The sequence below is a fragment of the Podarcis liolepis genome (genome assembly GCF_965112155.1).
Source record: "Podarcis liolepis genome assembly, chromosome: 5".
NCBI lineage: Eukaryota > Metazoa > Chordata > Lepidosauria > Squamata > Lacertidae > Podarcis > Podarcis liolepis.
In genome coordinates, this window is record NC_139556.1 from 78,583,913 (window position 1) to 78,610,368 (window position 26,456).

The window sequence follows — 26,456 nt, forward strand, 5'->3', positions numbered from 1 at the left end:
TTCCCAGTTCTTATGTGCAAAACAAAGCTACCTTTCCTTTTATAAGCAAAACATGACCCTAAATATGGCCTTTCTGCTTCTACCCATCTTCCTCAAACTTGTTGCCATTTATGGAAAATTGCTTTCTTTTTTTAAGCTCACTACCCTAATAAGAGTTATAATTGTAAGTAGCTTATATATGATGCCATGAACCTTGAATTTCATGGAGGAGTATTCTATTCCATGTTTTCTTATATGTATGTATTGATGAGCTTGTTAATAATTATAGTAATAATTGATAACAACAACAACAACAACAACAACAACAACAACAACAACAACAAATAAATATATTATTTGTATCCCACCTAACTGACTGGGTTGCCCCAGCCAATCTGGGTGGCTTCCAGCATATATAAAAACCTTAAGCTTCTCTATACAGGGCTGCCTTTCAGCAATCAGTTGAAACCATATCTCTTCAGATGGGAAGATGGTGCTTCTAGCAAGTTTTCTTCTTAGAGAAAATCTAGCTGGGTTGGAAAGGACAGAACTGGCAGCAAAGCTGCTTTAGAGCTCTGTAATTTGAAGAAGCTGTTGGACAATGGTTCCTTCAAGTAATTTATAAGGAGTCTGACAGGGTTTGGTAGGGATGCCCAATTCAGAAATATAAGACTGTCAAGGATACAGAATCCTGCTTTCCATAATACTGAGCTTGATGCCTTCTAGAAGCTGAGAAGAAGGGCATGAAAACAACAGCATTTTTGTACCACTGTCTTCCAGCAGCTGGAATTCAGTAGTATACAGCTGCTGAATAAGGATGTCCCTTTTAGTCATTAAACTGCCATCCTCTCCTGAATTTATCTCACTCCTTGTTAAAGCCATCTAAGTTACCATATACGTTATTGACCATTACCATATGTTTTGGTAGCAAATCCATAAATCAGAGATGAAGTTGTTGCTCTCCAGGTATTGTAGGACCACATCTCCTTCATCCATGACCTTCAACCATGTTGGCTAGGGCTGATTAGCTTGGAGTCCCAACAACATCTGGAGGACCACAGGTTCCTCATCCCTAAGCTATATCAGTACTTCCTTTTGCCTCTGTTAAACCTACTGCAGTCTGTGTTGGCTAGGTGACCTTGAGTGCCAGTACTTTTGACAGCTACTTTTTCCATACCATACAATTATGTAAGTATCTAGTAGTTCTCCTTGGTCACTTTAAAACAACAACAATACACCCTAAGAATTCCTAAATCTTTTGCATTTCATTATGGAGTTATTTCTGACCCTCTGTTCATCTAGATGGCTTTTTGTAAACCTTCCAGTTCTAAGGTTACCCCCCCCCCTTTTTTTTTACTGAGATGGAGCTATTGGAAACGCACTGAATAATCCAAATGTGACTATGCCGCAGATGCACATGCAAAGCATTAGAACAGTCTCAATTCCTTTTAGGAAAGGGACTGGAAATAATCTCCAGCATGGAATTTCTTTTTCCACATTGCTGCACAGAAAGTTGTTTTGATTGAGCTGCCCACCGTGACCTCAAGACATTTTCTGATTAGTCACTGTCAATTCAGATCCCAGCTATTCTCATTCAGCAGCTGTAGTCTTGATCGACTACTCCATTTGAATTTATCATATGAACCTGAGGTGTGAGGCTTTTCTTGCCATAATAGTCTGGTAATATGTAGCCCTTCATAATATAGCCTGTCTGAAGACTTTGGAATCAATGGGGATTTTGTTTTTATACATGTGTAATAATATGAATGGTCAACAGCCTACTGAAGCATAAACCTTACCAGATATCTATACAGAAGCATTTTTCTAATAGCATTTTATGGGAAAACGCATTCCTGCCATGACACAGGTATAGTTTTAATTGACACATGCAACCACCTTATAGATGTACAGCAAGATTTATTCAGTTCCAAAACTCAAGCTTTAGGCATGTTAAGAGTCAGGAATTATAAGCACTGCTTGATATGTTTTTGACAGTACTGTTTCCTGCCCTTAAGCATATTCATCTTGGACCGGTAGAGACACACCTTTGAATCTTGTCTCTTCATGTTACTCACATGTATTTCTGGGAAGCATAGCCCCAGCAGAAACACCTCAGTTTAGTTTCCCGAAAGAATACAGATGGTTGAATGTGGAATAACGCTAACATATAACATGGTTCGCAATCTCTTTGTTCTATACCTGGTCAGAGGCACTCTAGAGGAAATAATGGCTGCAGTTCAGAATGCAATGTAACGAAACAGGGCCATATTATATATGCCCCCCATCAGGTGTTTGTAACTTCTTTTCTGTTGTGTAGCAAGTTTCGAAATTACCCCACAGTTTGGTAAGCCTGAGGTTTGAGTTACATGTGTTGATGGCAAAAGACATGCACACGCACTTGACATTTCACATTCTAGATTAAAGGTGCATCATTGCTTGAAAAGCAGCTAATATGTATGCAAGCAGGGTGTGGTTACTTGAAGGAAGGATGCATTAAAGACTGAGCATCCTGTGTGGCCTGTTCAAGCATGTTATGTCAAATGGTGACACCATGGACATTTTTTTAGTCTACTTTTCCCACAGCGGCTTGGCTTTAGACATGCATGCATTCTACATCTACGAAGCAATGCCACCCTATAAGGTCTGTTCTGGGACCAATGTTTCCCAATAGTCCTTGATTTGATAGTTCATTTCTGAAGGTACTTGCCTGCAGCTGCAAGGTGAAAATGGTAGGTTTGCCCATTTTGCAACCCAAGGCAAGTGAGCATTTTTTAACATACCTGTTCTGGCTTAAATATACTGGTGTAGAATAGTGAAACCCCATTAAAACCCTAATTAAACATGAGTTCTCCAACTTGGACAAAACAGGAGAGCAGCTTCTGCTTCTGTTCTGCTGTTGCCTCCCCCGCCCCATCTAACCTGCCTGCTTCAGGTGCATCTTTGCCATGCCCAGAATTACTGACAGGTGATCCTACCTATTGATGCAGCTTAGAATTCCAAGCACAGCAATACATCCAGGAGCATTCTTGCAAGCCTGGTGATGAGGGGATCATGAAATGCATCACTGATGATGTCCCAGTGTTTCCTCTTCTTGTCATAGAGCCATCATGAGCTTTGGTTGGCTGGCCTTCAACTGTCTGCCATTGTGACCAAAGATCCTGGTGTGTTTTTGCACATCATGGTAAGCTAAACAATGAATTACCATGAATGAGCCAGTGTGCTGGTACCCAGAAAGAAGATTACATCCACTTCACTGCTCCCCTGGCACTGCTGCTTCAGTAGCTGGAGCTAAGCCATGGTTTGGCTTGGCTACTAAGACTCAAGATTTCTAGACTTGTACCTTTATTATCCAGCCCATCACCTTTGTGTATGTTTTGCTTAGAAGCCCCCTCCCAAATAGCCAAGGAGAGAGAAGACTTGATTAACTTTGTGTGACGGTCCTAGGATTGTGATGATTTTACTCATGACATCTCAGGAACAAGCGGAGCTACTCGAAGTAGTTACATTGTCAATACCTTCCAAACAACAGTATCAAAGGTTACAGAAAACTCTTCACAGAAGGAATGAGGGTACAATTGCACTTAGGAAGAATTCAGTACAGTCATACCTCGGGTTGAAGTAGCTTCGGGATAAGTACAGTGGTGCCCCGCAAGACGAATGCCTCGCAAGACGGAAAACCCGCTAGACGAAAGGGTGTTCCGTTTTGGAGGTGCTTCGCAAAACGAATTTCCTATGGGCTTGCTTCGCAAGCTGAAAATGTCTTGCGAGTTCCTGCGCGTTTTTTTTCCTCCCCCCCCCCTTTTTCCCAAGCCGCTAAGCCACTTATCAGCTGATCCTAAGCCGCTTATCAGCTGATCCGCTAAGCCGCTAATGGGCTTGCTTCTCACCACTGTATTTTCGGGTTGCACGCTGTGGCGACCCGGAAGTAACGGAGCACGTTACTTCCGGGTTTCGCTGCTCGCGCATGCACAGACAGTCAAAATGACGTCATGCGCAGGAGCGGCGGAACGGCAGATGCGTGGACACGGGTGGTGTTCGCTTCTGGATGTGAACAGGGCTCCGGAACGGATCCCGTTCGCATCCAGAGGTACCACTGTAATCAAAACCACAAATGATGTATGTGCTGAACTTGAACTCAGATTCGCAGTAGCTCAAGAAAATTATCCAGGTGTGCTTACAGACACTTGGTAGCCACAGCATTTAATTATTCTCCAACTGAGAAAGTTGAAGTAAGGGCAGTAGCTGGTTGATAACTGGCATACGGGTTAAAGCTGTTTTCTTCCTTAACATGGGTTTTTGAGGCCAGATGACACTGAGCCTTGCATGAACTTAACAATCATGGATGTAGCGTTACTTGATTTTTCCAGCAGCCAGGATAAATATGGGCAACTTGCAAATTGAGCTCATGCTCAAGGACAGGGGGGACTGTTAGCAGTGGCAGTAGGCCAGTCATGAGTGCCTGGGGTAGGACTGGGGAACCTGTTGTCCTTCAGAGGTTCTTGGACTCCAACTCCCACCAGCCTTTTCCAGCATGGCCAATGGTCAGGGATTGGAATGGGAGTTTGAGTCTAGTAACATCTGGAGGACCACAGGCTCTCCATCTCTGCTGTAATGCCACAAAATTCTGGCTAGGTCTTAAAGCTGAAAGGACAAGAATTGCATCACCAAGAGAAACAGTACCAGTTACGATGAACTATCATTTCTGTGTTTAAGCATCCTACCTCCACTCCAGATGCTACTACATGCACTTAGAACATTGCCAAAGTTGCATGTATCATCTGCAGCACTCTATTCCTTGGTTTATAGGTGGTATATATGTTTTGGAAATAGAACTAAAAACATGTTTGTAATAATAATAATAATAATAATAATAATAATAATAATAATAATAATATAATCACTCCAGTGCTAGTATTGAGTGTACCGTAGCTCAATCTCCAGGTGGCTAAACTTGAGCCTCCAGGCATAGCACTGCACAGAATAGCTCTTTTAGATGCATATGAAACATAACTAGTAAATTCTCTTCACCATAGCATTAACAATTTAACTTTAGCCTAGCCAAATATTTGAGGCAACAACATTAATTATAAAAACTTGTAATTCAAGATTATGTAATTAATAACCATAATTAGCCCTCCATTATACAGCCTATTAGGCTTAGATGGAAAATTATCAGCTTATGTTTCCTTGAAGGATTTGACTTCATGTAGCATTCCTAGGTCTGGGAAATTCATGATGCCTATGGCTGATTACCAAAGTATGAACCGCCTTCACTGAAGCTGATGCAACTTGAAGCGAGAGAGATTGTGTCTTAATGCTCTTAGCTCAATAGCAAAATTATACGTTCATACATGTCAGATTTCTTACCTAAATCTAACATTTCTATTCGTGGTGGGAAGCTTCAGCTGGGACATTGTATCTATTTATAATTTGGGCCTGACTAGTCTTAAGGGTTGTTTGTTTTTCATTTTTCTGAAAGGAAACTAGCTTAATTCTAGCAGCAAAAACATATTTGCACATTTTGCTTCAGAGGGAGGACAACCCTGTCTGGATCAAGTATACTTCTCAGTTCCCAGACTCAAAGCCATTCTCCCATGGAGCCCACTCACTTTACCAGGATTCAGCGTCAGTTTGTTGGCCCTCATCCAGTCCCTCGCAGCATCCATACCATGGTCCATGGCTACACCCGGTTCAGATTTTGTAGAGCTGGGTGTTATCAGTGAACTGATGACCTAGTGTTCCAAATTGCCCAATGGCTCCTCTTGGTGGTTTCAAATAGGTGTTGAAAAGCATTGAGTACAAAATAGTGTCATGTGGCTCCCCACAGCATGATTGGCACTTGGCAGAGCAACAGCCACCCAATGCTATTCTCTGGAATTTACCTCCCAGCTTGGTACAAAACCATTGCAACCCTTTGCCTCCATCCCATCCTCTCAGAATAAAGACAGCCATTAGGTCTGATTCAGTTCCAAATCTGGGCCTGAACCCAGACTGGAATGGGTCTAGATTGTCAACCTTTTGGGCACATTTGCAAACCAGGGAACTTGATATGGGCAAGAGCTTCTAAAGCTTTAAATACTCAAGTCACAGCTATAGATCTTTAGACTCTGAAATACCTCCAGACTGCATCAGTCTGCCTGCATCCAGCTAAATGGAATATTATATATGCCTTTATTATACATAAAGGGAGTTGCACTGCTCTCCCTTACTTAAGCAGGAAGTACCATGCGTTCAAGAAAATTAGTACAGTTCAGAGTTTGTCTTGCGTTAGCTATTCTGGTGTGACTTACACAATCTGAATTGCTGCACAGGTTTCCTAGTAATCATGCAGACTTAAGGGTTCCCCTTTTGCAGACAGAATTAAGCTGGTTTGCAACAAGCTGCAAAGATTTCAATTCAAAACATTGCTATGCATTGAAACCCAGTGTTGCAGAAGCAGACTTCATTTCAGCCACTGGGACTTTGTAATTCTTCTCCACCCCTGTGCAGGCCCCCATGTGCCCCCAAAATCTGTTGCTGAGGCTGGGGGGCCCTCAAACACATTTGGGGGGGTGCATCGAGGGCTACAGGGTGAGCTATTGTCCATTCCACTTGTGCATGCACAGCACAAGATACAGCCCAGCAGCTTAAAGAGTGGGTGTGTATCTATTAACATACTGGTATGCAAACTGATTTGCTCCTCAGTTCAAGGCTCTGTTTTATAGCCTGGTCCTATAGCAGCCCAAATTTTTATTTTTTTAAATAACATTTTATTGGTTTTCCCAAAAAAACAAAAAACAAATTGACTTCCTTCTAATCCCTTCCTTGGTTCTATTATTTATCAAGATACTGTGTGTCCATAATTAAGTTTGTATCATATTTAAATCACTGATTATCCATTCATAATAAAATTACAAGTAATCTTAAAACCCTGCTAATGTATTAACCTGTGTACATTGCTTCTGTATATATGCAATAGTTTTTCCATTCTTCCTTAAATTCATTATCGTCTCTTCTTCTTAATTTAATTGCCATTTTTGCATATTCCATTAGTTTAACTTGCCAACAGCCCAAATTGTTACAGTAAAGGTGGTGAAAATAGGTTGTTCAGCTGGTATACAGAGAACTCTAAGCAGTATGGCTAGTAGCAGTAGTAGTTTAAAAATTGAAATTTGGACCCGCTTAATAGGCAAAGCGTTCCAGCTTCCACAGCCAGAACCTTAAACGTACTCTGTGTAAGATGTAAATATTTAAAACTTTGGCACCACACTGTGCAGATTGTAACAGCAATTAAACACTGAGTAAGGATGAATAGCTAAAGCTGCTAAAAAGATGGAATGTCAGCTATTGCCCAACTGAGACTGTAGAGAACAGTGATTTATTACTGGGACGAAGTTACTAAGATCATGCTATGCTCAAGCATAAGAATTCATCCTTTAGTAAGTAGGAATATTAGTCTACATATTCCACCCGACTCCAGAGATTAATACGTGTTTTCTAATTTGTGGTCAAATGGTATAAATGAAAACATCAGATGCATTTGACAAAGGCTGGTAACAACTAGAACTCTGTAAGTTACAAGTCTGCAAACTGAGCTGCTAGAAGTCTGTGGAGGATCTAGTTAAATTGTGTCTTCTTTGTTGCAAAAGAATTCAAATATAAAGCACACAAAAGGAATATTTTTGGCAAACTGGGGTTAACTTCCACTCACTATAGGATATGTCCCATGAACTCCCATATCCTAAATGTCCAAGCTGAACATTAATGGAATGAAAGCGTCTTGCATTATGCATGTGAAATAAAGTTAACTTAAAAGCCTTGCTGGAGCAGGCAAGGGTCTGTCCCATATTCTGTTCCCACTTGGCCAGGCTGATGCAGGAGGATGAAGGCACCAGCCCTCTCTGTTGTCTTCCAGAAACCATTATTTAGATACATGCTGCTCCTGAGATTTGGAGGTTTTAGTTAGTCTGAGAATGAGATCCTTTGTGCTGAACTCAAGAACATATAATGAACCCTAACTCCTCCAGTACTTGCTACTAATGTGATTTAATGTGTCTTTTTTCTCTCCTTAAGACCAGTCTTTTGTGACACTCGCCACAAACGATTCATATGTGAAAGGAGCACTTGTACTGGGGTCCTCACTGCGAAACCACAGAACAACAAAGAAGCTGACGGTACTGATCACTCCCCATGTCTCGGATCCCATGAGGTAAGGTGTATAACATACAATACTTGACTAGTCATGCCACTAAAATAAGAAGCTGGGGTCAGTCTCTGCCTAGTACAGTGGAACCTCTACTCAAAACCACAATCTGTTCCGGAGGCCCCTCCTTATGGTGAAATGGGTTGCAGAAGTGCTGTTGTGCGCAGGTGCAGGCGGCAGCGGCCCACTTCTGCGCATGTGCAGATGGCCGCTTCTGCGCATGTGCAGGCAGTGGCAGCCTCTTCTGCGTGTGCGCAAATCACAGCAAACCCAGTGTTTACTTCCGGGTTTGCCGCAGTTGCAACTTGGAACTGGCATATGTAGAGCGGAATGTAAGTAGAGGTTCTACTGTAGAGGGAAACTGAACTAGGTGAACTCTCTTTAGGAGCATTTTTTGGGCTGATTTTGTTTTAGCTAGACAAATGGAAATATCTGTTAACACAGTAGCATATCCTTTACAATTTTTTTACTGAAAGGAAACAAAACAGCTGTGACTTATTTCTCCCTCCCCAATAAAATCCCTATTAATTCTAATTGGAAGAGAAATTCCCATTCAAGTCAAAAAACTGAAGCTGTGCTGAGATAGTTTACTCCTCCCTCCACCAGCAGTTAAACAATAATGCCAGTCTTCATGGCTTGTTTCTCCTAGGCATTTCCTTCCAAAGTTGTTGCCACCACCAATAACAGTGCACCCTGTTTCTTCATTCTTGTATAAGGCAGCCGCTGTATCGTGGGAGGACTGCCTAGAAATTTATTCTAATCAAGCGAATTTGTAGCCTGGTGTTGGCACTAGTTTTCCCTCACATCTGGAGGACCAATGTGCTTCTGATCATATAGTCCAAAAGAAATAATGCATGTACAGATGTCTGCTTCACAAGATCTAGTCAATCTGCCCACGGATGTTGGAAATACTGTAATACAAAGACCTATGCAATTATTGGATCCCCAGGTACAGGTTGGAACAGAAAGTAGATAACTAATAAACTATTTGATCTCTTGGGGGCAGAATTGGGATTGTATATGGAAAATCTAGTTAAAAGGAATGATTTGATTAACTGAACTACATCCTCTTCCTGTGAAAACTACTCCGACTTCTAAATGGTATGCCAAACATGAAAGAAACTTGACAGCACAGCAGTTGTCACAACTCGATTGTTTTACCTGCATGTGAATTATTTCCACTATCTGTGGCCTGAACTGGTGCACCAAAATTGCATGTCATAGGAGCTGTAGTTCCTTGGTTAAAATGTGGTGTCAAGTGCATGAAACATCATACAAGAGCATTTCTTTTTCTAGAGTTTGTAAATGGTTTAAACTCTAGAAATTTGGTCTACCATTCACTTGGGATGGACTTAGTTACTGCTGCAGAAGCTGCAGAGGAAAAGCGTGGTGGAGACAGAAGTTTGAAAAGCTGCAAAAAGATTGGAACTATTGAAAGTTGTTGGACACTGCAGCAGAGGGAACCAAAAGAGGCCCATCACGGGAGTTAGCAGCTGACCTTAGGGATGCAATTTGATAAGTATTGTCTTGGTTAAGGAAAAGATCTAGAAAAAATCTTTTTAATTCAGACTGTAAGATTACTTTTTTTCTAAAATTATTTCCTCAAGCCATTCAACATTTTGCTTTACAAAACTTTACAACATACAGTGGTGCCTCGCAAGATGAAATTAATCCGTTCCGCGAGTCTCTTCATCTTGCAGTTTTTTCGTCTTGCGGTTTTTTCGTCTTGCGAAGCACGGCTATTAGCGGCTATTAATGGCTTAGCGGCTTTAAGAAAAAGGAAACAAACTCGCAAGACGTTTCATCTTGCGAAGCAAGCCCATAGGGAAATTCGTCTTGCGGAACGACTCTTTCGTCTTGCGCGTTTTTCGTCTTGCAAGGCATTCGTCTTGCGAGGTACCACTGTACTGTATTTGGGCAAAAGATTTCTGCATTGCAGGATCCTCACAGTCCTTTCCAACTCTGCAATTCTATGATTCTGTTTTGTTGGGGGTGGGGAGGAATTGATCTGTGCCATTGACCCATGCCTTAAGTGCCATGTTGCTCTGCATGGTATTGGGAGTTGGTTGGGCTGGTTAAAAGGCTGTTTAGTAGAGGCAAAGAAAAATAATATCCACTTGGTGGCAGTGATGAAGTTAACAATTAGGGGCTGGTTTAGCTGGCTGCCTGGCTTGTCTCCCTCCTCTCCCACAGTGCAAGTTACAACCTGTATACTATCCAAGTGCTAACATCCCACACTGCAGCTCCTCCACACACCAGCACCATTCCTCCTAGAAGCTGGGGTAATACTAGCATGGGGAGGGATTGCTACAATAATCATATTCTCTGTGGTCTGAGGATTCTGAAACTGCTTTTGTAGTTACAGGTAGGTAGCTGTGTTGGTATCTGAAGAAGTGTGCATGCACACAAAAGCTCATACCAATAACAAACTTAGTTGGTCCCTAAGGTGCTAGTGGAAGGATATTTTTTTACTTTTGTAGTGAGGAATAGAGCAGCAGAAGGTAACGTGAGAAACATCCCCAATATGCTACTGCTTGCAGTATCATGTTTTTTAATAAGCTTTGAATTTGAAGAAGCAATTTAAGCATCTGATATCAAAGAACTACAAAACCAGGCCTTGTCTTGATTGGTCTTCAATTACAGTTTTTGGCGAAGAGGTCCCCTGTCTTACCCAAAGTTGACTCTGCACAGTAGAAATACAAATGTTCAGATATTGTCTCAATACTCTTCAAATGTAGAGTTGTAGAATGCTTTCCTGTTTATTAACAGCATAGTTGCTTGTGCATTTAACCCTTTTGTGCATGCAGCAGTTGATCACTCAAATATATTATGTGTCATGTTTTAGTAGCTGCTTTTTACATGCAATGTAAATGGTGTGTTTACTATACATACATAATAAAAAAGGTGTTACATAAGCATTTCCATAAAACCTAATCTTTAGAAGTCCCTCTCTAAAATGTCATATGGATTTAGAGGGAACTGAAGGAATTACACAAATTGTAAGTGCACTGCAGCAAGGTCCAGTGTCCAAATGAAACAGTCATTGCTACAACATAATAGCGCAGAATCAAAATATCGTAGGAGCTTCATTTTTTAAATTTTATTGGTGTTCCAACAGTGCTGATGTAAAGTGTATTCTGTAACCAAATTGGATATTGTATGAATATCTCAGCTGCTGCCCAGAAGTCTTTGCACAGTCTTGAAAAGCTCCTTCCTCAGCTCCTGCAGCTTAAAATAGCCAGCTGTCTTATCAAGTGTGTTCCTAGATCTTTCAGACCCATATGTCTTTGTGGGTTTATGCAGGTCCTATATATGCTGACAGTCCTTCTATGCTACCAATTCACGGCCTTTCAAGAGCGTTACCTGAAGGTGTGCTCTTTAGAAAGTTGCCACATGTCTAGGCAAATTCCTAAAGATGTGTTCTTGAGCAGAAATGGAATGAAGCAATCTCCTTTCTCAAAAGATCTGTGGAGAGGTGGGAGTTAATATGGTTGAGAGCAAGCACTGAGCATTGATGAAAATTATGACCATTCGTTTCAATAGGAAAGTATTGGAAAAAGTTTTTGATGAAGTAAAGCCAGTGGATGTCTTGGACAGCGGAGACTCAGCCCATCTTGCACTGTTGAAAAGGCCCGAGCTTGGTATTACATTGACAAAACTCCATTGCTGGGAACTAATACAGTACTCAAAATGCGTTTTCATGGATGCAGACACGATGGTATGTACTACTTGTTTAAGAACACATTTGTTTGCTGGATCTCTTAAAGTTTTAGGTGGATATTTATGCAGCAACTTGAGTCGTGTGCGTATTATTAAAACAAACTGTTTTGCCATGCTTGACTTGAGACCTGTGTGCTCACCAGCCTCCTGCAAGAGAAGCTAAACTTAATCCACAGCATTGAATGCACCCAGCTCTTTTGTGCCAGCAGCATCTCCTTCCTCTGCCAGTATATGGGCAGTGATGTCATCCTAAGAACAGAAGCTAGGTTGCATGAGAAATTCCTAATGTAAGCTGTGGGGCAACCTCACAGAATCCCAGAAGTGCCTGCATTGTCTAGAAAGCAGTTTCTTCTCACTATTGCAAAGCTTGGGCAAGTAAGGGCAACATGGTTTTTCTGCAGTTGCAAGGAAGAAGTTCTTGGAGCTTGACTGCATAGAGTGAAATGTACCGTATTTTTTGCTCTATAGGATGCACTTTTCCCCCTCCAAAAATCAAGGGAAAATGTGTGTGTGCGTCCTATGGAGCGAATGCAGGCTCCTTGGCTTCAGCGATAGCAACACGAAGCCTCCAAAGCACAGAGGGAGCACTCCCTCCGCGCTCCGGAGGCTTCGCGTTGCTTTCGCTGAAGCCTGGAGAGCACGACTCTCCTGGCTTCAGCAGAGAGGGAGAGCTGCGCAGCGCCCCTTCAGCCAAGTCGGAGGAGAAATGGAAGGGTCTCCATTTCTCCTGCCGCTTTGCTGAAAGGGCGCTGAGCAGAGAGGGGGAGATTTTTTTTCTCTTGTTCTCCCCCTTTAAAACAAGGTGTGTCCTATGGTTGGGTGCATCCTATAGAGCGAATAGTACTTTTCCCCAGGGAAAAACTATGCCCAGGTATCAAGTGCAGTACTCTGAGAAAGGGGACTTATATCATTGCATTCACGACCGGAATACTAAATTTGTACCCCCAAACTTTCTTCCTGCCTACTAGGTTTTGTCAAATATTGATGAACTTTTTGAAAGAGAAGAGCTTTCAGCAGCGCCAGATCCAGGCTGGCCAGACTGTTTCAATTCAGGAGTTTTTGTCTATCGGCCTTCCATTGAAACATTCAATCAGCTGTTACAACTTGCAACAGAGAAAGGCAGCTTTGATGGTATGTGCCTAACTGGTTCTGAGCAGTTGTGGGAAGAGCTTTTTTTAAAAAAAATACTTTGTGAATGTTGTACTGTGACTCAAAAAAAAACCACTACGTAGGAAATATTTAATGCTTGAACGACACTGTGCTTTTTGAAAGCTTTCTATAGATTGAGGTTTTAGTTCAATGGATATATGAAACATTAATAAGATTTCCTTAAATTGACTGAAGTGCAGTCAGAGGAAAGTAGGTAATCTGTCGATAAATCGGCTGTCTGTATTTGATTGAAATAACTACAAGGAGAGAATCTTTCAAAGCTTCAGATTTTTCCTTTAACTGCCAAGAGCTTTCATATATCTGATGGTGGTTCTTGTGGTTCTGTTCCATGTAAAACCAACGCTGCTTTATTTCCTAGTTCTGCCAGCTTTCTTACCGGACATGGAACCCAAGTCATGGCGTGAGCCAACAAGTAAATAATTAAAACAGGAAAACTGATATTTTAAAGCATGGCTACTTTTGGATGGCTTTAACTTATAAAAAGTCAGTCGCTCAATAGTCAAATAGGAAGTGTTGCAAATGCTTTGGAGAACAGAACTAGAAGGGAAATCTCACTGGTTGCTCCTTTGCTGTGCAAGTGCCATTATATATCTGCTGGGAGAATGGTATAATCAAGGGAACCCTCTTTTGACCATTGCAGAACAGTGTGGAAAAACCAGTTCCAAAACTAGCATGTAGAGAGCTGGGAGTGCCGTAATGCATTTTGCATAATGCACCCATAGCAGGAAGTGGGGTACCACATTTTCAAACCCTCTATAGTCACCCAGAATACAGTGAGGGGGGAAGTATTTGATCCCCTGCTAAATTTGCCCGTTTGCCCTCTGAGGAAGAAATGACCAGTCTGTAATTTTAATGGTAGGTTTATTGTAGCTGTGAGAGACAGAATAACAGGAAAAACCCCAGAAACCCAGAAGACAAAAATCAGAGATTGATGTGTATTATAATGAGTGAAATAAGTATTTGATCCCCTATCAACCAGCCAGATGTCAGGCTACTTGGTATCTTCACTGTATGTAACAAGCTGAGATTAGAAGCACCTGCTGTAAAGGAGAGGTCTTACCTGGAATCCCAGCTCATCACAGTACCTGTACAAAAGATATCTGTCGACAGAAGCAAGCAATCCAGCAGATTCCAAAGTAGCCACCATGACCAAGACCAAAGAGCTGTCCAAGGATGTTAGGGACAAGATTGTAGACCTGCACAAGGCTGGACTGGGCTACAGGACTATTGCCAAGCAGCTTGGTGAGAAGGTTACAACAGTTGGTGCAATAATTCACAAATGGAAGAAACACAAAATAACTGTCAACCTGGGGCTCCATGCAAGATCTCCTCTCATGGAGTTGCAATGATCAGGAGAACGGTGGTGAAGCAGCCCAGAACTACACAGGGGGAACTTGTCAATGATCTCAGGACAGCTGGGACCATAGTCACCATGAAAACAGTTGGTAACTGTGCCGTGAAAGACTGAGAGCCCGCAAGGTCCCCTTGCTCAATTCAGCACATGTACAGGCCTGTCTGCAGTTTGCCAATGCACATCTGAATGACCCAGAGAACTGGGTGAAAGTGTTGTGGTCAGATGAGACCAAAATCTTTGGCATCAACTTCAATTCGCCGTGTTTGGAGGAGAAGGAATGCTGCCTATGACCCCAAGAACACCATCTCCACCATCAAACATGGAGGGGGACATGTTATGCTTTGGGGGTGTTTTTCTGCTAAGAGGACAGGACACCTTCACCACATCGAAGGGACGGTGGACGGGACCATGTATCGTCAAATCTTGGGTGAGCACCTCCTTCCCTCAGCCAGGGCATTGAAAATGGGTCGAGGATGGGTATTCCAGCATGACAATGACCCAAAACACACGGCCAAGGCAACAAAGGAGTGGCTCAAGAAGAAGCACATTAAGGTCTTAGAGTGGCCTAGCCAGACTCCAGACCGTCATTCCATCGAAAATCTGTGGAGGGAGCTGAAGGTTTGAGTAGCTACACATCAGCCTCGAAATCTTACTGACTTGGAGAGGATCTGCAAAGAGGAGTGAGACAAATCACCTCCTGAGATGTGTTCAAACCTGGTGGCTACCCACAAGAAATGTCTGACCTCTGTAATTGCCAACAAGGGTTTTGCCACCAAGTAGTAAGTCATATTTTGCAAAGGGATCAAATACTTATTTCACTCATTATAATGCACATCAATCTCTTTTGTCTTCTGGGTTTCTGGGGGTTTTTCCTGTTATTCTGTCTCTCACAGCTACAATAAACCTACCATTAAAATTATGGACTGGTCATTTGTTTGTCAAAAGGCAAACAGGCAAATTTAGCAGGGGATCAAATACTTTCCCCCCTCACTGTACCTGCTCATGGAGTTCTTTGCAGTGAATTGTCAGATTAAGGCTGGAAGGCATTTATGCCAGGCTTCCTCAAACTCAGCCCTCCAGATGTTTTTGGCCTACAACTCCCATGATTCCTAGCTGGCAGGACCAGTGGTCAGACATGATGGGAACTGTAGTCTCAAAACATCTGGAGGGCCGAGGTTGAGGAAGCCTGATTTACGCCTTCCTTATCTCCAAAGATGCAGATAAGGAGAAAGATGCAGCTGCCTTATCAATGGAAGTTGAGCACTGCTGCCTGCAGCTACAACTCAGAGGGGTAGAGCTATGTTATATATAGCTTCAGACAGCTTATTTGAGCAGGGGGAGGTTGCGTTTCATGTTCACTCCTGCCTTTTGAATACTTGCCCCCTCGTCCCTGGCTAATACATCTAACAAATCACCCGTGATTGACTTGTTGAATCCTGTTGCAGGAATAATATTTCACCATTATAAATACGTCAGCCAAGCTTTTAAACAAAATGTTAAAATAGTTTCTGTTATGTGTTTATATCTCCCTTCTCATCATATTGCATGATATCCCATTTTCCTCCAAGAGATTCAAGGTAGCAAACATTGTCCCCACTCCCTATTTTTTTTATCTTTACAAACAAACCTGTTAAGTAGATTAGCCTGTGGGAAGGTGATGGGCCCAAGGAATCGCAACCAGCTTCCTGGGTGAGTGGAGATATGAATCATGGTCTCCACTGTCGTACTAAATCCCACTAACTCTCAGTGTGCATAGAAAGAAGGTTAAAATAATATTCCAGGTCTTCAAAATGCTTCTAAAGGCTTCAGTCATTTATTTATTTATTTTGGAACCAATTCAATCCCTGGCAGAGAAGAGTGGTAGAGATGAAAATTTCCCATTCAGACCACTCTAAAACAAATATCTTCAGCCATGCTACTTAACACAAGGGTTCAAACATCTATTATAGAATTGGATGGACCAAAAGGTAATTACTGCTTCTAAGAGTGAACTTGGGTAGAGAAATGACTGGAGATAATGGGAAACAAGAGGGGAAAGTTACTATTTGTGTTGCCAAGTCAAACATTTGCACACTCCAGCCTTTTCCAGGCTGGTTGTGTTCCAGCTTGAAGTTGCCTCGAGTGCCGTTAGGCAGCCTCTACTGTAAGAGCTGATAGGGAAGGAAGCATAGTAGTAGCTCAAGCAAAGATGTTTGGAGCACCTTCAGGCAGCAGTGACCAAGCAGAAAAGGCTGTCGGGGAAGATCAGCTGCCAGTTTCCAGCCCCCAGCTGCCTTGGTTCTGCAGCCTTCCTCCCAGCTTTGGACATGGGGAGGTGACCAGGATCACCAAGCAATTGCTAGGACCATCCTTGCTAACTTCCACATCGTAAAGATTGGGTGGGGAGAGGTTTGTTGTTCATCATGCTTGCCCGATGGTGGCTTCACAATTGCGGTAGTGCAGTGTTCCCCAACCTTGGGCCTCCAGCTGTTTTTGGACTGCAACTCCCATCATCCCTCGCTAGCAAGACCAGTGGTCAAGGATGATGGGAATTGTAGTCCAAAAACAGCTGGAGGCCCCAGGTTGGGGAACACTGCTGTAGTGAACAGAATTATTGTAGAAGGGCAACCCTGACATTTGCAAAAGTTAAAATGAATGAGGGACCCCCCAACAAAAGTCCAGTGTGGACTGAGTATGCTCAGAAAGTATGGGATATTGAGTATTTCTTGGAAAAAAGAGAACCTGAACTTGGGGAAGCAGAATCACCTGGGGGAAGGCTAGCTTAATGTGAAGGTGCACTAGGCTTGCTTGAACCTTCAAGGGAAACCCTTTTGCTAGGAGATAGGCTTATAAATAAATGCATCCTTTTCTTGTTTAGGCTGGCCACTTGCATGGGCACACCCAACAGGGCCATAATGTATTGCAAGCAAGATAGTGCAGTAGGAAAGAGCCCCCAGGGCTCAAGAAGTCACATAAATTAGACATTCCACATTGGGTGACACCCCTGAGCTTGCTTGCTTGTTTGTATAGCATCATTTTCATTGTTAACAAGGCTAAACTCTGCTGCTTGTGATGGAATGCTTTTGTTCTTTAACAAAATTCTCTGTGTAGGTAATGGTGAAGATGATGGTTGTTCTTTGCTATGATATTGTCTGGTTCAAGTACATGGGAATTCTGCCTCGGGAAAGGCTATTTACACTACTTAGAAGCAAAAGCTTTGCTTCTGTTCATAGCTGCACAGTTGAATTGGCTTCAGCTTGCTATAAAATATACATGCAGACTAGATACTGACACCACCATGAATGGATTACCATGGGAATGCCACCCTAGCTAGTCTGGAGCAGGGGGGAAAGCATTCTAGGGCTGCATTCTCATAGATTAAATTTGCTACTAAAGTTACTTTCTAACTTTCGGAATTGCTTGCATTGGTCAGTGGAAGCTAAGAGAAAGTCTTAAGAGACAGTTCTTGTCCTGAATTCAGTTGCTTTCCACCAGATGCATTTGTTCCAGTAATGAAAAATAACAGGGAGTGCAAAATAAAGTACCCATGTCAAAGCAAGAGTTATTTGGGACTATACTTTTGAATCACTTTACTGTCTGTGCTGTAACTTAAGCACTGGCACCAGTAGAGCTGGCATGGATACGAGAAGGCTTGTAGTAAGAAGAATAGTGATTTCACGGTGTTTTGTCTGGAACAAAACACAAGTAGAAGTGTTGTGTTTTTTCTGACTGTATTTCACTCATTTGGCTTTGGCATAATATAGTTTTGAATTTATCCGGGGGAGGGAGAGAGAGAGAGAAGCAAGTGTGTTGAATTTCATTCGAAGTGGAAACATTATAATGGGTAAACTCTGATGCTAACCATGGCACATTTGAAAGCAAACCTCGAGTGACATATTTCTGCTGTGGGAACTAGAAATAGAAATGAAGAAGTTATTTCTTTAGAAATGTGTGCAGTGTCTGGGGGCTTTTCTTTCCTAGCTTTGTGAAATCCTTGCCAGCAAGTAGCCCTGAATCTAGATTACAAACTTGATACAGGAAAGACTGAACCAGAACTTCAATAAGAATTTGATAACCTTGTATAAGTAGTAATCTTGAGTCTGTAGAAAGCAATCCTAGTATATTTCAATCTGCCTCTTTGAAAAGAAGCATATGGAAAGAATTCCGTTTCACAAATCTTTCAGCTGCTAATGAGAAAAAAACAATGCAATGCACCTCTTTAGTGCATTGCACTATGTTCAGCTACATAAAAGGGCATTGGGCTTAAAACTTCAAACACCAAACAGTAGGATATGCTTGCTACTACAGAGTTCAGAAATGACATTATTTCCAGCAGGCATACAGTTGACAAAGTCAGAATTTATGTGTTAAGTTTCCAGAACCAATATATCCAATAACTTATAGGTGGTGGTGGTTCTTATTATTAAAAATTATATTCTGTCCTTCACCCAAGGATCACAAGGTGGTTTACAATATAAAAACACAAAAATACTTAGTAACAAACAAACAAAAAATACCCCCACCACACGGAGAGTGTATTTAAAACAGGGGTAGGCAACCTAAGGCCCATGGGCCAGATGCAGCCCAAGCGACTTCTCAATCCAGCCCATGGATGGTCCGGGAATCATCATGTTTTTACATGAGTAGAATGTGTGCTTTTATTTAAAATGCATCTCTGGGTTATTTATGGGGTGTAGGAATTTGTTCATTCCCCCCCCACAAAAAATTTTTTGCCCCCCCCCCACATGGTCTGAGGGATGGTGGACTGGCCCACAGCTGAAAAAGGTTGCTGAACCCTGGTTTAAAAGGTCATAGATTGTCTGATTAGCCTGGGAGAAGAGGAATGTTTTTGCCTGGTGCCTAAAGATATGTAGTGAAGGCGCCAAGCAAGCCTCCCTATGGAGAACATTCCACAAATGGGGAGCCACTGCAGAAAAGGCCCGTTCTTGTGTTGCCACCCTCCAGACCTCTCGTGAAGGAGGCACACGAAGAAGGGCCTCAGGTGATGATCGCAAGGTGCAGGTTGGTTCATATGGAGAGAGGCAGTCCTTGAAGTATTGGAGTCCTGAGCTTCTAAGTAGTGTGGACAGTTTGTCTCTCCTTGTGTAAATGAAATGTTAAAAGCTACTATCAGTCTTATGTAATAGTTCCTACATTTTAAAGGTAAAGGGAACCCTGACCGTTAGGTCCAGTCGCAACCGACTCTGGGGTTGCGGTGCTCATCTCGCTTTACTGGCCGAGGGAGCCGGCGTTTGTCTGCTTCCGCAGATGGTTTTTCTGGGTCATGTGGCCAGCATGACTAAGCCGCTTCTGGCGAACCAGAGCAGCACACGGAAATGCCATCTACCTTCCCGCCGGAGCGGTACCTATTTATCTACTTGCACTGCATGCTTTCAAACTGCTAGGTTGGCAGGAGCAGGGACCGAGCAACGGGAGCTCACCCTGTCGCAGGGATTCGAACCACCGACCTTCCGATCGGCAAGTCCTAGGCTCTGTGGTTTAACCCACAGCGCCACCCGCGTCCCAGTTCCTACATTTAGTTATTGTTAAATTCATGTTGAGAATGTATTGGCTTATCTGGAGTTCCTGCTGCCTTAAACTGAAATGGATCTGAGCAGTTGCCATTTGATGTGGAGTGGCCTGTGGCCCTCCAGAAGGCATTAGATTACAACTCTCATCATCCCTGACCATTGACTAATAATAATAATGATGATAATAATAATAATAATAATAATAATAATAATAATAAAGCTGTCTGCCAGTATATTATTGATCCAAATAGTAACAACTGTTGTTACGATTATGGATGCCTGAAGAGCCATGAACTTCATTTTTCCCAGGCTACACCTAAAACCCAGACGTTTCTGTCCTAGCTCTGTCTCAGGCATACAAAATCTGCTTGGGTCTGCCAAGTTTTGCTGTGGCTTTGGCTCTAGTTCTGAACACAGTCATTAATTGGGTCACTGGAGCAACTGCATTAAGTATTTGGGACCTGTTTACCTGAGGGACTGCTTGGTCCCATTTGTGCCTATCTGACAGCTTCTTTGATCTGTCGAACATGTGCTTTTTAGAAATGTCATATAATGCTCATTCTACGTTTGCAAAGAGTTGAGCTTTCAGCATGGTAACACCTATGTTTTGGAACTCTCTGCTTAGTAACATTATGTAGACGTCTCCAGGTGTTTTTTATGCCTGCCGGAATCTCTTTCCTTTCACCAGATCTCTGATTTAGTTTTGTATGTTTCTAAAAGTGTGTTTCTGACTTTTATCTGCTTTATTGATTTTCTTACATACTCCTCTTAAGATAGTGTTTCAATTAAAAAAAAATTATAGGTTTTTCTAACTAATTAAAAGTTGGTGTCCATAACTCTTGTACAGCAATATGTCATACATGGGGCTGCCTCTGAAGACGGTTTGGAAACTTCAGCTGGTGCAAAATGCAATGGCCAGATTGCTGACCAGAATAAGACAGTTTGAGCATATAGCACCAATCCTGACACAACTGCACTGGCTGCCAATTAGTTTCTGGACTCAATTCAAAGTGCTGGTGTTGACCTATAAAGCCTTACAGAGCTCAGGACCTCAATATCTTAAAGATCACCTTGCCTTGTATGAACTGACCCAGACCCTGCACTTGTCATCTGAGGCCCATCTCTATGTCCCCCAACCTAGAGAGGTTCAGAGGGATACAACAATGGAACTGGCCTTTTCTGTGGTGGCTCCCAGATTGTGGAATACTCTCCCCAGAGAGGCTCACCTGGTGCCATTACAACATGTCTTTATGTACCAGGCAAAAACATTCTCTTTACCCAGGCTATTAAATAATCAATGGCCTGGGGGGGGGGAGGACTGTTGTTATGACTATTTTATTATTAGACTGTCTGTCAGTATGTTTTTTATTACGTTTTTATCATTGATGTTCTGTGATGTGTTTATCAGAAGATCCCAGGGCGGTGTACAATATTATAAAGGGTGGCATATAAATTGAATGAATGAATACATACATAAATAAAACCCCTCACTTAAGGGCAATACACCACTTTGACAATACAGTGGTACAGTGGGTTACAAACACTTCAGGTTACAGACTCCGCTAACCTGGAAGTTGTACCTCGGGCTTTGCCCCAGGATGAGAACAGAAATCGTGCGCCGGCGGGAGACCCCATTAGCTAAAGTGGTATCTCAGGTTAAGAACTGTTTTGGGTTGGCAGTCATTCTTTAATTGTTTTTATTTTTCTGTTTTTTATTGTGATGTATTGGTTTTGTCATTGTTATTGTTTAATTTGGTGTTTTTTCTTTTGTCTTTTTGTAAACTTAAAACTTTAATAAATACTATTTTTAAAAAATAAATAAATCATATTTCTTAAAGCTAAAAAAAGAAGAAGAACTGTTTCGGGTTAAGAACGGACCTCTGGAACCAATTAAGTTCATAACCAGAGGTACCACTGTATCATAGTTGCTGCCTTGCTTCTCTCCAGAATTGGCTAGGCTGAGTTGCACAACACACAAGGCCCTGTGACATCTATCTATTGCTTTCCACACTGCAAAATAATCTGAAGGCGTACTGTATGACACACACAACCCCTTCTCAGGTCACTGAAGCAATTGCCTTGGGTAAAATGCCAGCAGTTTGGAGGCAAGAATACAAACTCATGAGTCACTGGTGCTTGCACACATCTTGATTAGACAAGGGGACAACTAGCACTTAGAGTTGTTGTTATTGGGTTGCTCAATTATGCATTGTCATGGCCCCTGTTAAACTCTTATCATGTCTCTCTTTCAGGTGGGGACCAGGGTTTATTAAACACTTTCTTCAGCAGTTGGGCAACTACAGACATCAGCAAGCACCTGCCATTTATTTATAACTTAAGCAGTATTTCGATCTACTCCTATCTCCCAGCATTTAAAGCGTAAGTGGACAAAATGTATAAAATCAACTTACATAGGTGGTTTCTCCTGTTCATGTTATGTGAAGGCTGTTTCCAAAGTGGAGACCAGCCTGGTCTGTGCTTGTTCTTGCAAGGTGCCACCAAGCAAGAGCAAATATAGTTGAAACAAGAGATTATGACCTGTTGATATGAAAGTCTTCATACCCTTTAGGACAGGAAGTTATTTGTAAGTCTGACTTTGCTAGTAGACTTCAATCTGTTCTAAATTAAATACCTAAGCTATGTTGATTACAGCTGGGGTGGATTGTGTGAGGTCTTTTCCACTCCTTTATCTTGCAACAGCTGTGTTTACAACAAATATAATGTCTTAACTTTAAAGGCAGGACTGGGGAACCATTGGCCACAGCCAGCCTAGCCCAGTGGCCAGGAAGAACAGGAGTTGTAAGACGGCTTCACCTGCTTCCTGATATTTGTTCTGAGCACTTGTCCTGACGTTCCTCCATAGCATGGAGGTCCTGCAGTGTGGCTACTTTACATCCATGACATGGAATGCTGAAACACCTGGTCCATGTGGGAGGTGCCCATGACCCTGCTCCTTCCAAAGCTGCTAATACCCATCCTAAAACTGCATCCCGTGTGACCCAGGGATGGTCACCCCACCCATAGTATAGGAGCTCTCCTACCGTCGCAGTACAGAAAGGACCGCTAATGCAAGACATAAGCCGCTTTTGAATACTTCGCAATTGTCTAAAACCTCCACAAATGTAGTCCACATTTGCTTGAGACTGAGTGCCAACATGACTGTTGGAGAGGCCTGCTTTCAAACCCCCACCCCAGCCACTGCTGGGAGAGAAATAGGCTAGAACAACAAATGGCTTTGTTCAGTTGCCACCTCTGATCATGTGGGCAAGTGGGCATTGCAGTGTCCCTACAGAAATGCAATATACCCGTAGGATTTTACTCTGTAAAATCCTTTGGAAAAGGAATGAGAATGCCTTCTTAAAAAGGTAATATTAAGACAGTCTAGGACTTCAGGATATACAGTGGTATCTCTGGTTGCGGACAGGATCCATTCCAGAGCTCCGGTTGGATCCCGAGGTTTCCACAACCGGAGGAACTGTTTCTGCGCATGCATGCACACACGGCGAAACCCGGAAAAATACTTCTGGGTTTGCTGTGTTCATATCCTGAAGGATATGCAACCAGAGGTGTGCATACCCAGAGGTACCACTGTATTGTGAGCTGTTGGACACTTAGGCACAGTGTGTGTGTGTGTTTCCTTTGAGTAGACATAATGCACAATACAGTCACATCCTACACTTGAAACTTACAGTGCCAGCCTCTATGGGTCTATTCAGAAGTAAGCCCTGTTAGTTCAATTGATTTACTCTCATCGTAGCCTTAAGTCCCTTTGACGAGAGCCACAGTCCATACAGTCTTAGTCAAAAACATATACAGCATAGTGTATCTATTTCCCAACCCTGATGTAGCCTAAATTATTTCTTTATGATGCCAGGCGTCAAGAGTCCAGATTTAAATTCTCCCTGGAAATTGTAAGGTTTAAGTAAATATCTTAACCCATGCCACTCATATATCCAGAAGTTAATGAGCGATTTGTATGAGCAAGTCTCCAGGCAACATCAAGTAACTAGAGTTCTGTGGAGCAGCTAACGTAAGCAGTGTGTTCGGTGGCTCAGGTTCAAAATGTCTTGTGATCGCAGCATCATATGAAGCACTGTCAAGTTAAAATTAGAAGACTTATTCTTGGAAGTCCATGCAAACTGGAATGAATACATAGTACTGAGTGGATGGTGGAGAGAATATCTGGCTTAGTGTATGGTATTGTGGTGTTGTGTCTTTAAGCTGTTGACTTACTTGAATCATGTGATACCTGGTTCCTATGATTCACCTCCTTTCTGTTTTGAGGTCAGGTTTGTTGTCTCTGCTTTTGGTGGACCCAAGGCCATTCCTCTGCCCGTTCAAGTGACAGCTTGAAAGCCTGAGTCTCTGGGAAACTTGTGGCTTTCAGGGAGAATGAATCTGAACACAAGATGTCCCCACCCAGGGGATTCAAGCTGTGCCAAGCAGTTACAGCTCACGGAATGAATGACATTTTAAACCCTGTTATGATCACATCTAATCTGCTGGCTTTTTAGAATGGAAAAGGGGATTTATCAAAAACAGGTGCAAACCTCAGCCTCTTAAATAAAATCCTTCAAGCAGTGATGTCAGGGTTCCAAATAGGTTCAGGTAGCTAACTTAGCATTTTGCTCAGGCGAAAAGGCAGTTGGCAGTGGACAAATGGGATCAAATTACTATACGGCAGGCCTAGAATGCATGTTAACTTGGCAAATGAGTTGCCCATTAGAATCCTACTAAGTTGACCTGATGTATTACCTAACAGCTCATTCAATCTTCCCACATACCCCAAATAGGCTGCCTTTCTAGTTCGGCCTCTGCCCCTCCATTGCTCTGAGCTTGACTTTGGCTAGTCAGTGTACATACACACACAGAGAGAGAGAGAGAGAGAGAGACAGACAGACAGACAGACAGACAGACAGATTGTCCAAATCATTCTATAACTCTGCTAAAAGTCAACAAGGGAGGGGATAATAATTTCATCCAGAATCTACAACCAGCTGCAGGCCTAACTCCCTATAGTAAAATTATTCAAGTATCTCCTAGACCAGTGAACTATGAAAACTATAGAAATCACCCAGATGCAAACTGTCGTGTGAAACGACCAAAGCAACTTAGAGATGAGAAGCCAAAATTGAAAAGCCTTTTTAAATAACATTTCTTTTCTTCTTTTTCGGTACTTTAACCTGGAAAAGGTGCCCTATATAGTACTGTACGGGGTTTGCAGAGGACATCTTTTCCCTTCCATCTAGCCTAAACCTTTCCTCATTATGCTTTAGAGCAAAAGCACTCAGCAACAAGCCTCTCAGCTTGTATTGTTGCTACATTGCTGAGGGAAAGAGTGTTAACCTTGGAATATGCATTCTTCTTCCCATGCTTGCCTCCCGTGATACTATAAGCAGTCATGGGCTCAAGCAGGCAAATTCCTTCCATTCTCTCTCCCTCTTTTTTTTTTTTACGTTCAACCGAAAGCTTCAGCATTCAGTGGCTTAACTGCTCTTGACCCTAGACTTGACCTCCAGACTTGCTCTGTCTGACTTCAGTTCCATTGAACATCTTGTTTCCTTCCCAAAGGGCAGGCATCGGGATAGGTATTTTTGTATTTTTCTGCTGCTAACTGCCGTAAGATCTTCAGACACAAATTTATATGGATAAATACATTTGTTCACAAAAAATAGTATTTTTCTTACCTCCATATCCTCAATATTCTGTAGATCTTGGAAACTCGCCAAGCCCTATAAAACCTGTATTTTTGAACACCTAGGAAGTCATCTGATTTTATGTAGAAATCATCACCTCTTTTCTGGGTGGCCTTGTTTTGCTTCCAAGCAGGGAATTTACCCACCCAGCTTTGCTAGTAGAAAGGAAAAGTTGGGGACCTCCGTCAGATCATTGCAATAAAGCAGTGACCATTTTGCATGGGGGGGTCCATTATTCAGTGTTCTCCCAAAGGACCCATGTGTCGATGATCGTGTGTCAATGAGACACACCTAAAATTTCAGTCTGTAATGGGTGTTGCCTCTTTGGCCTGCAATAAAATAACATTTTAGAGGTCCCAGGTCGCAAGGTAGTTATATTGGTCTCAACTAGGGCCAGGGCCTTTTCAGTACTGGCCCCGACTTGATGGAACGCTCTGTCACAAGAGACTAGGGCCCTGCGGGACTTGACATCTTTCCGCAGGGCCTGCAAGACAGAGCTGTTCCGCCTGGCCTTTGCTTTGGACTCAATCTGACCCTTATGTTTCCCTCCCCTTATGGTTTTGATCTATGGGCTACTTTTAAAATGAGGCTACATTTTAAATTGCATTTTAACCTGTATTTTAAATTGGGGTTTTTTCCTATTATGTTTTTACTGTAATTTTACTGGTGTTATTAACAATATTTAGAACTCATAGTGGATTGACAGGGAGAGACAAGACAGATCCATTCCCCCCCTCCCCAATCTTCTATGAAGGCTTTGTCCTGTTGAGGACTTAGGTTTGGGACTGGCCGCCAGGATTTTGTATTACAGGCACGGGGGTTGTGTTCTGGGTCATTGCGCACTG

At 42.4% G+C, this 26,456-nt stretch overlaps 2 protein-coding genes across 11 annotated transcripts in view; one reads left to right on the forward strand and one right to left on the reverse strand.

The window, feature by feature from the left end:
* The window catches only part of CP (ceruloplasmin), a 174,932-nt gene that overhangs the window by 45,628 nt on the left and 102,848 nt on the right, over positions 1–26,456 (reverse strand). The window lies entirely within an intron of this gene.
* Positions 1–26,456, forward strand: part of GYG1 (glycogenin 1) — a 33,704-nt gene that overhangs the window by 2,640 nt on the left and 4,608 nt on the right. For 2 of the 10 annotated variants that reach the window (XM_083504434.1, XM_083504435.1), the window contains exons 2-6: positions 8,032–8,167; positions 11,705–11,879; positions 12,850–13,012; positions 13,410–13,463; positions 22,168–22,294. In XM_083504434.1, coding sequence (XP_083360560.1) covers positions 8,032–8,167; positions 11,705–11,879; positions 12,850–13,012; positions 13,410–13,463; positions 22,168–22,294 — 655 coding nt within the window. Of the gene's footprint in view, positions 1–3,198; positions 3,347–3,424; positions 3,549–8,031; positions 8,168–11,704; positions 11,880–12,849; positions 13,013–13,409; positions 13,464–22,167; positions 22,295–26,456 lie in introns of those variants that run through there. The other 8 variants (XM_083504432.1, XM_083504433.1, XM_083504436.1 and 5 more) reach the window with 6 other exon arrangements.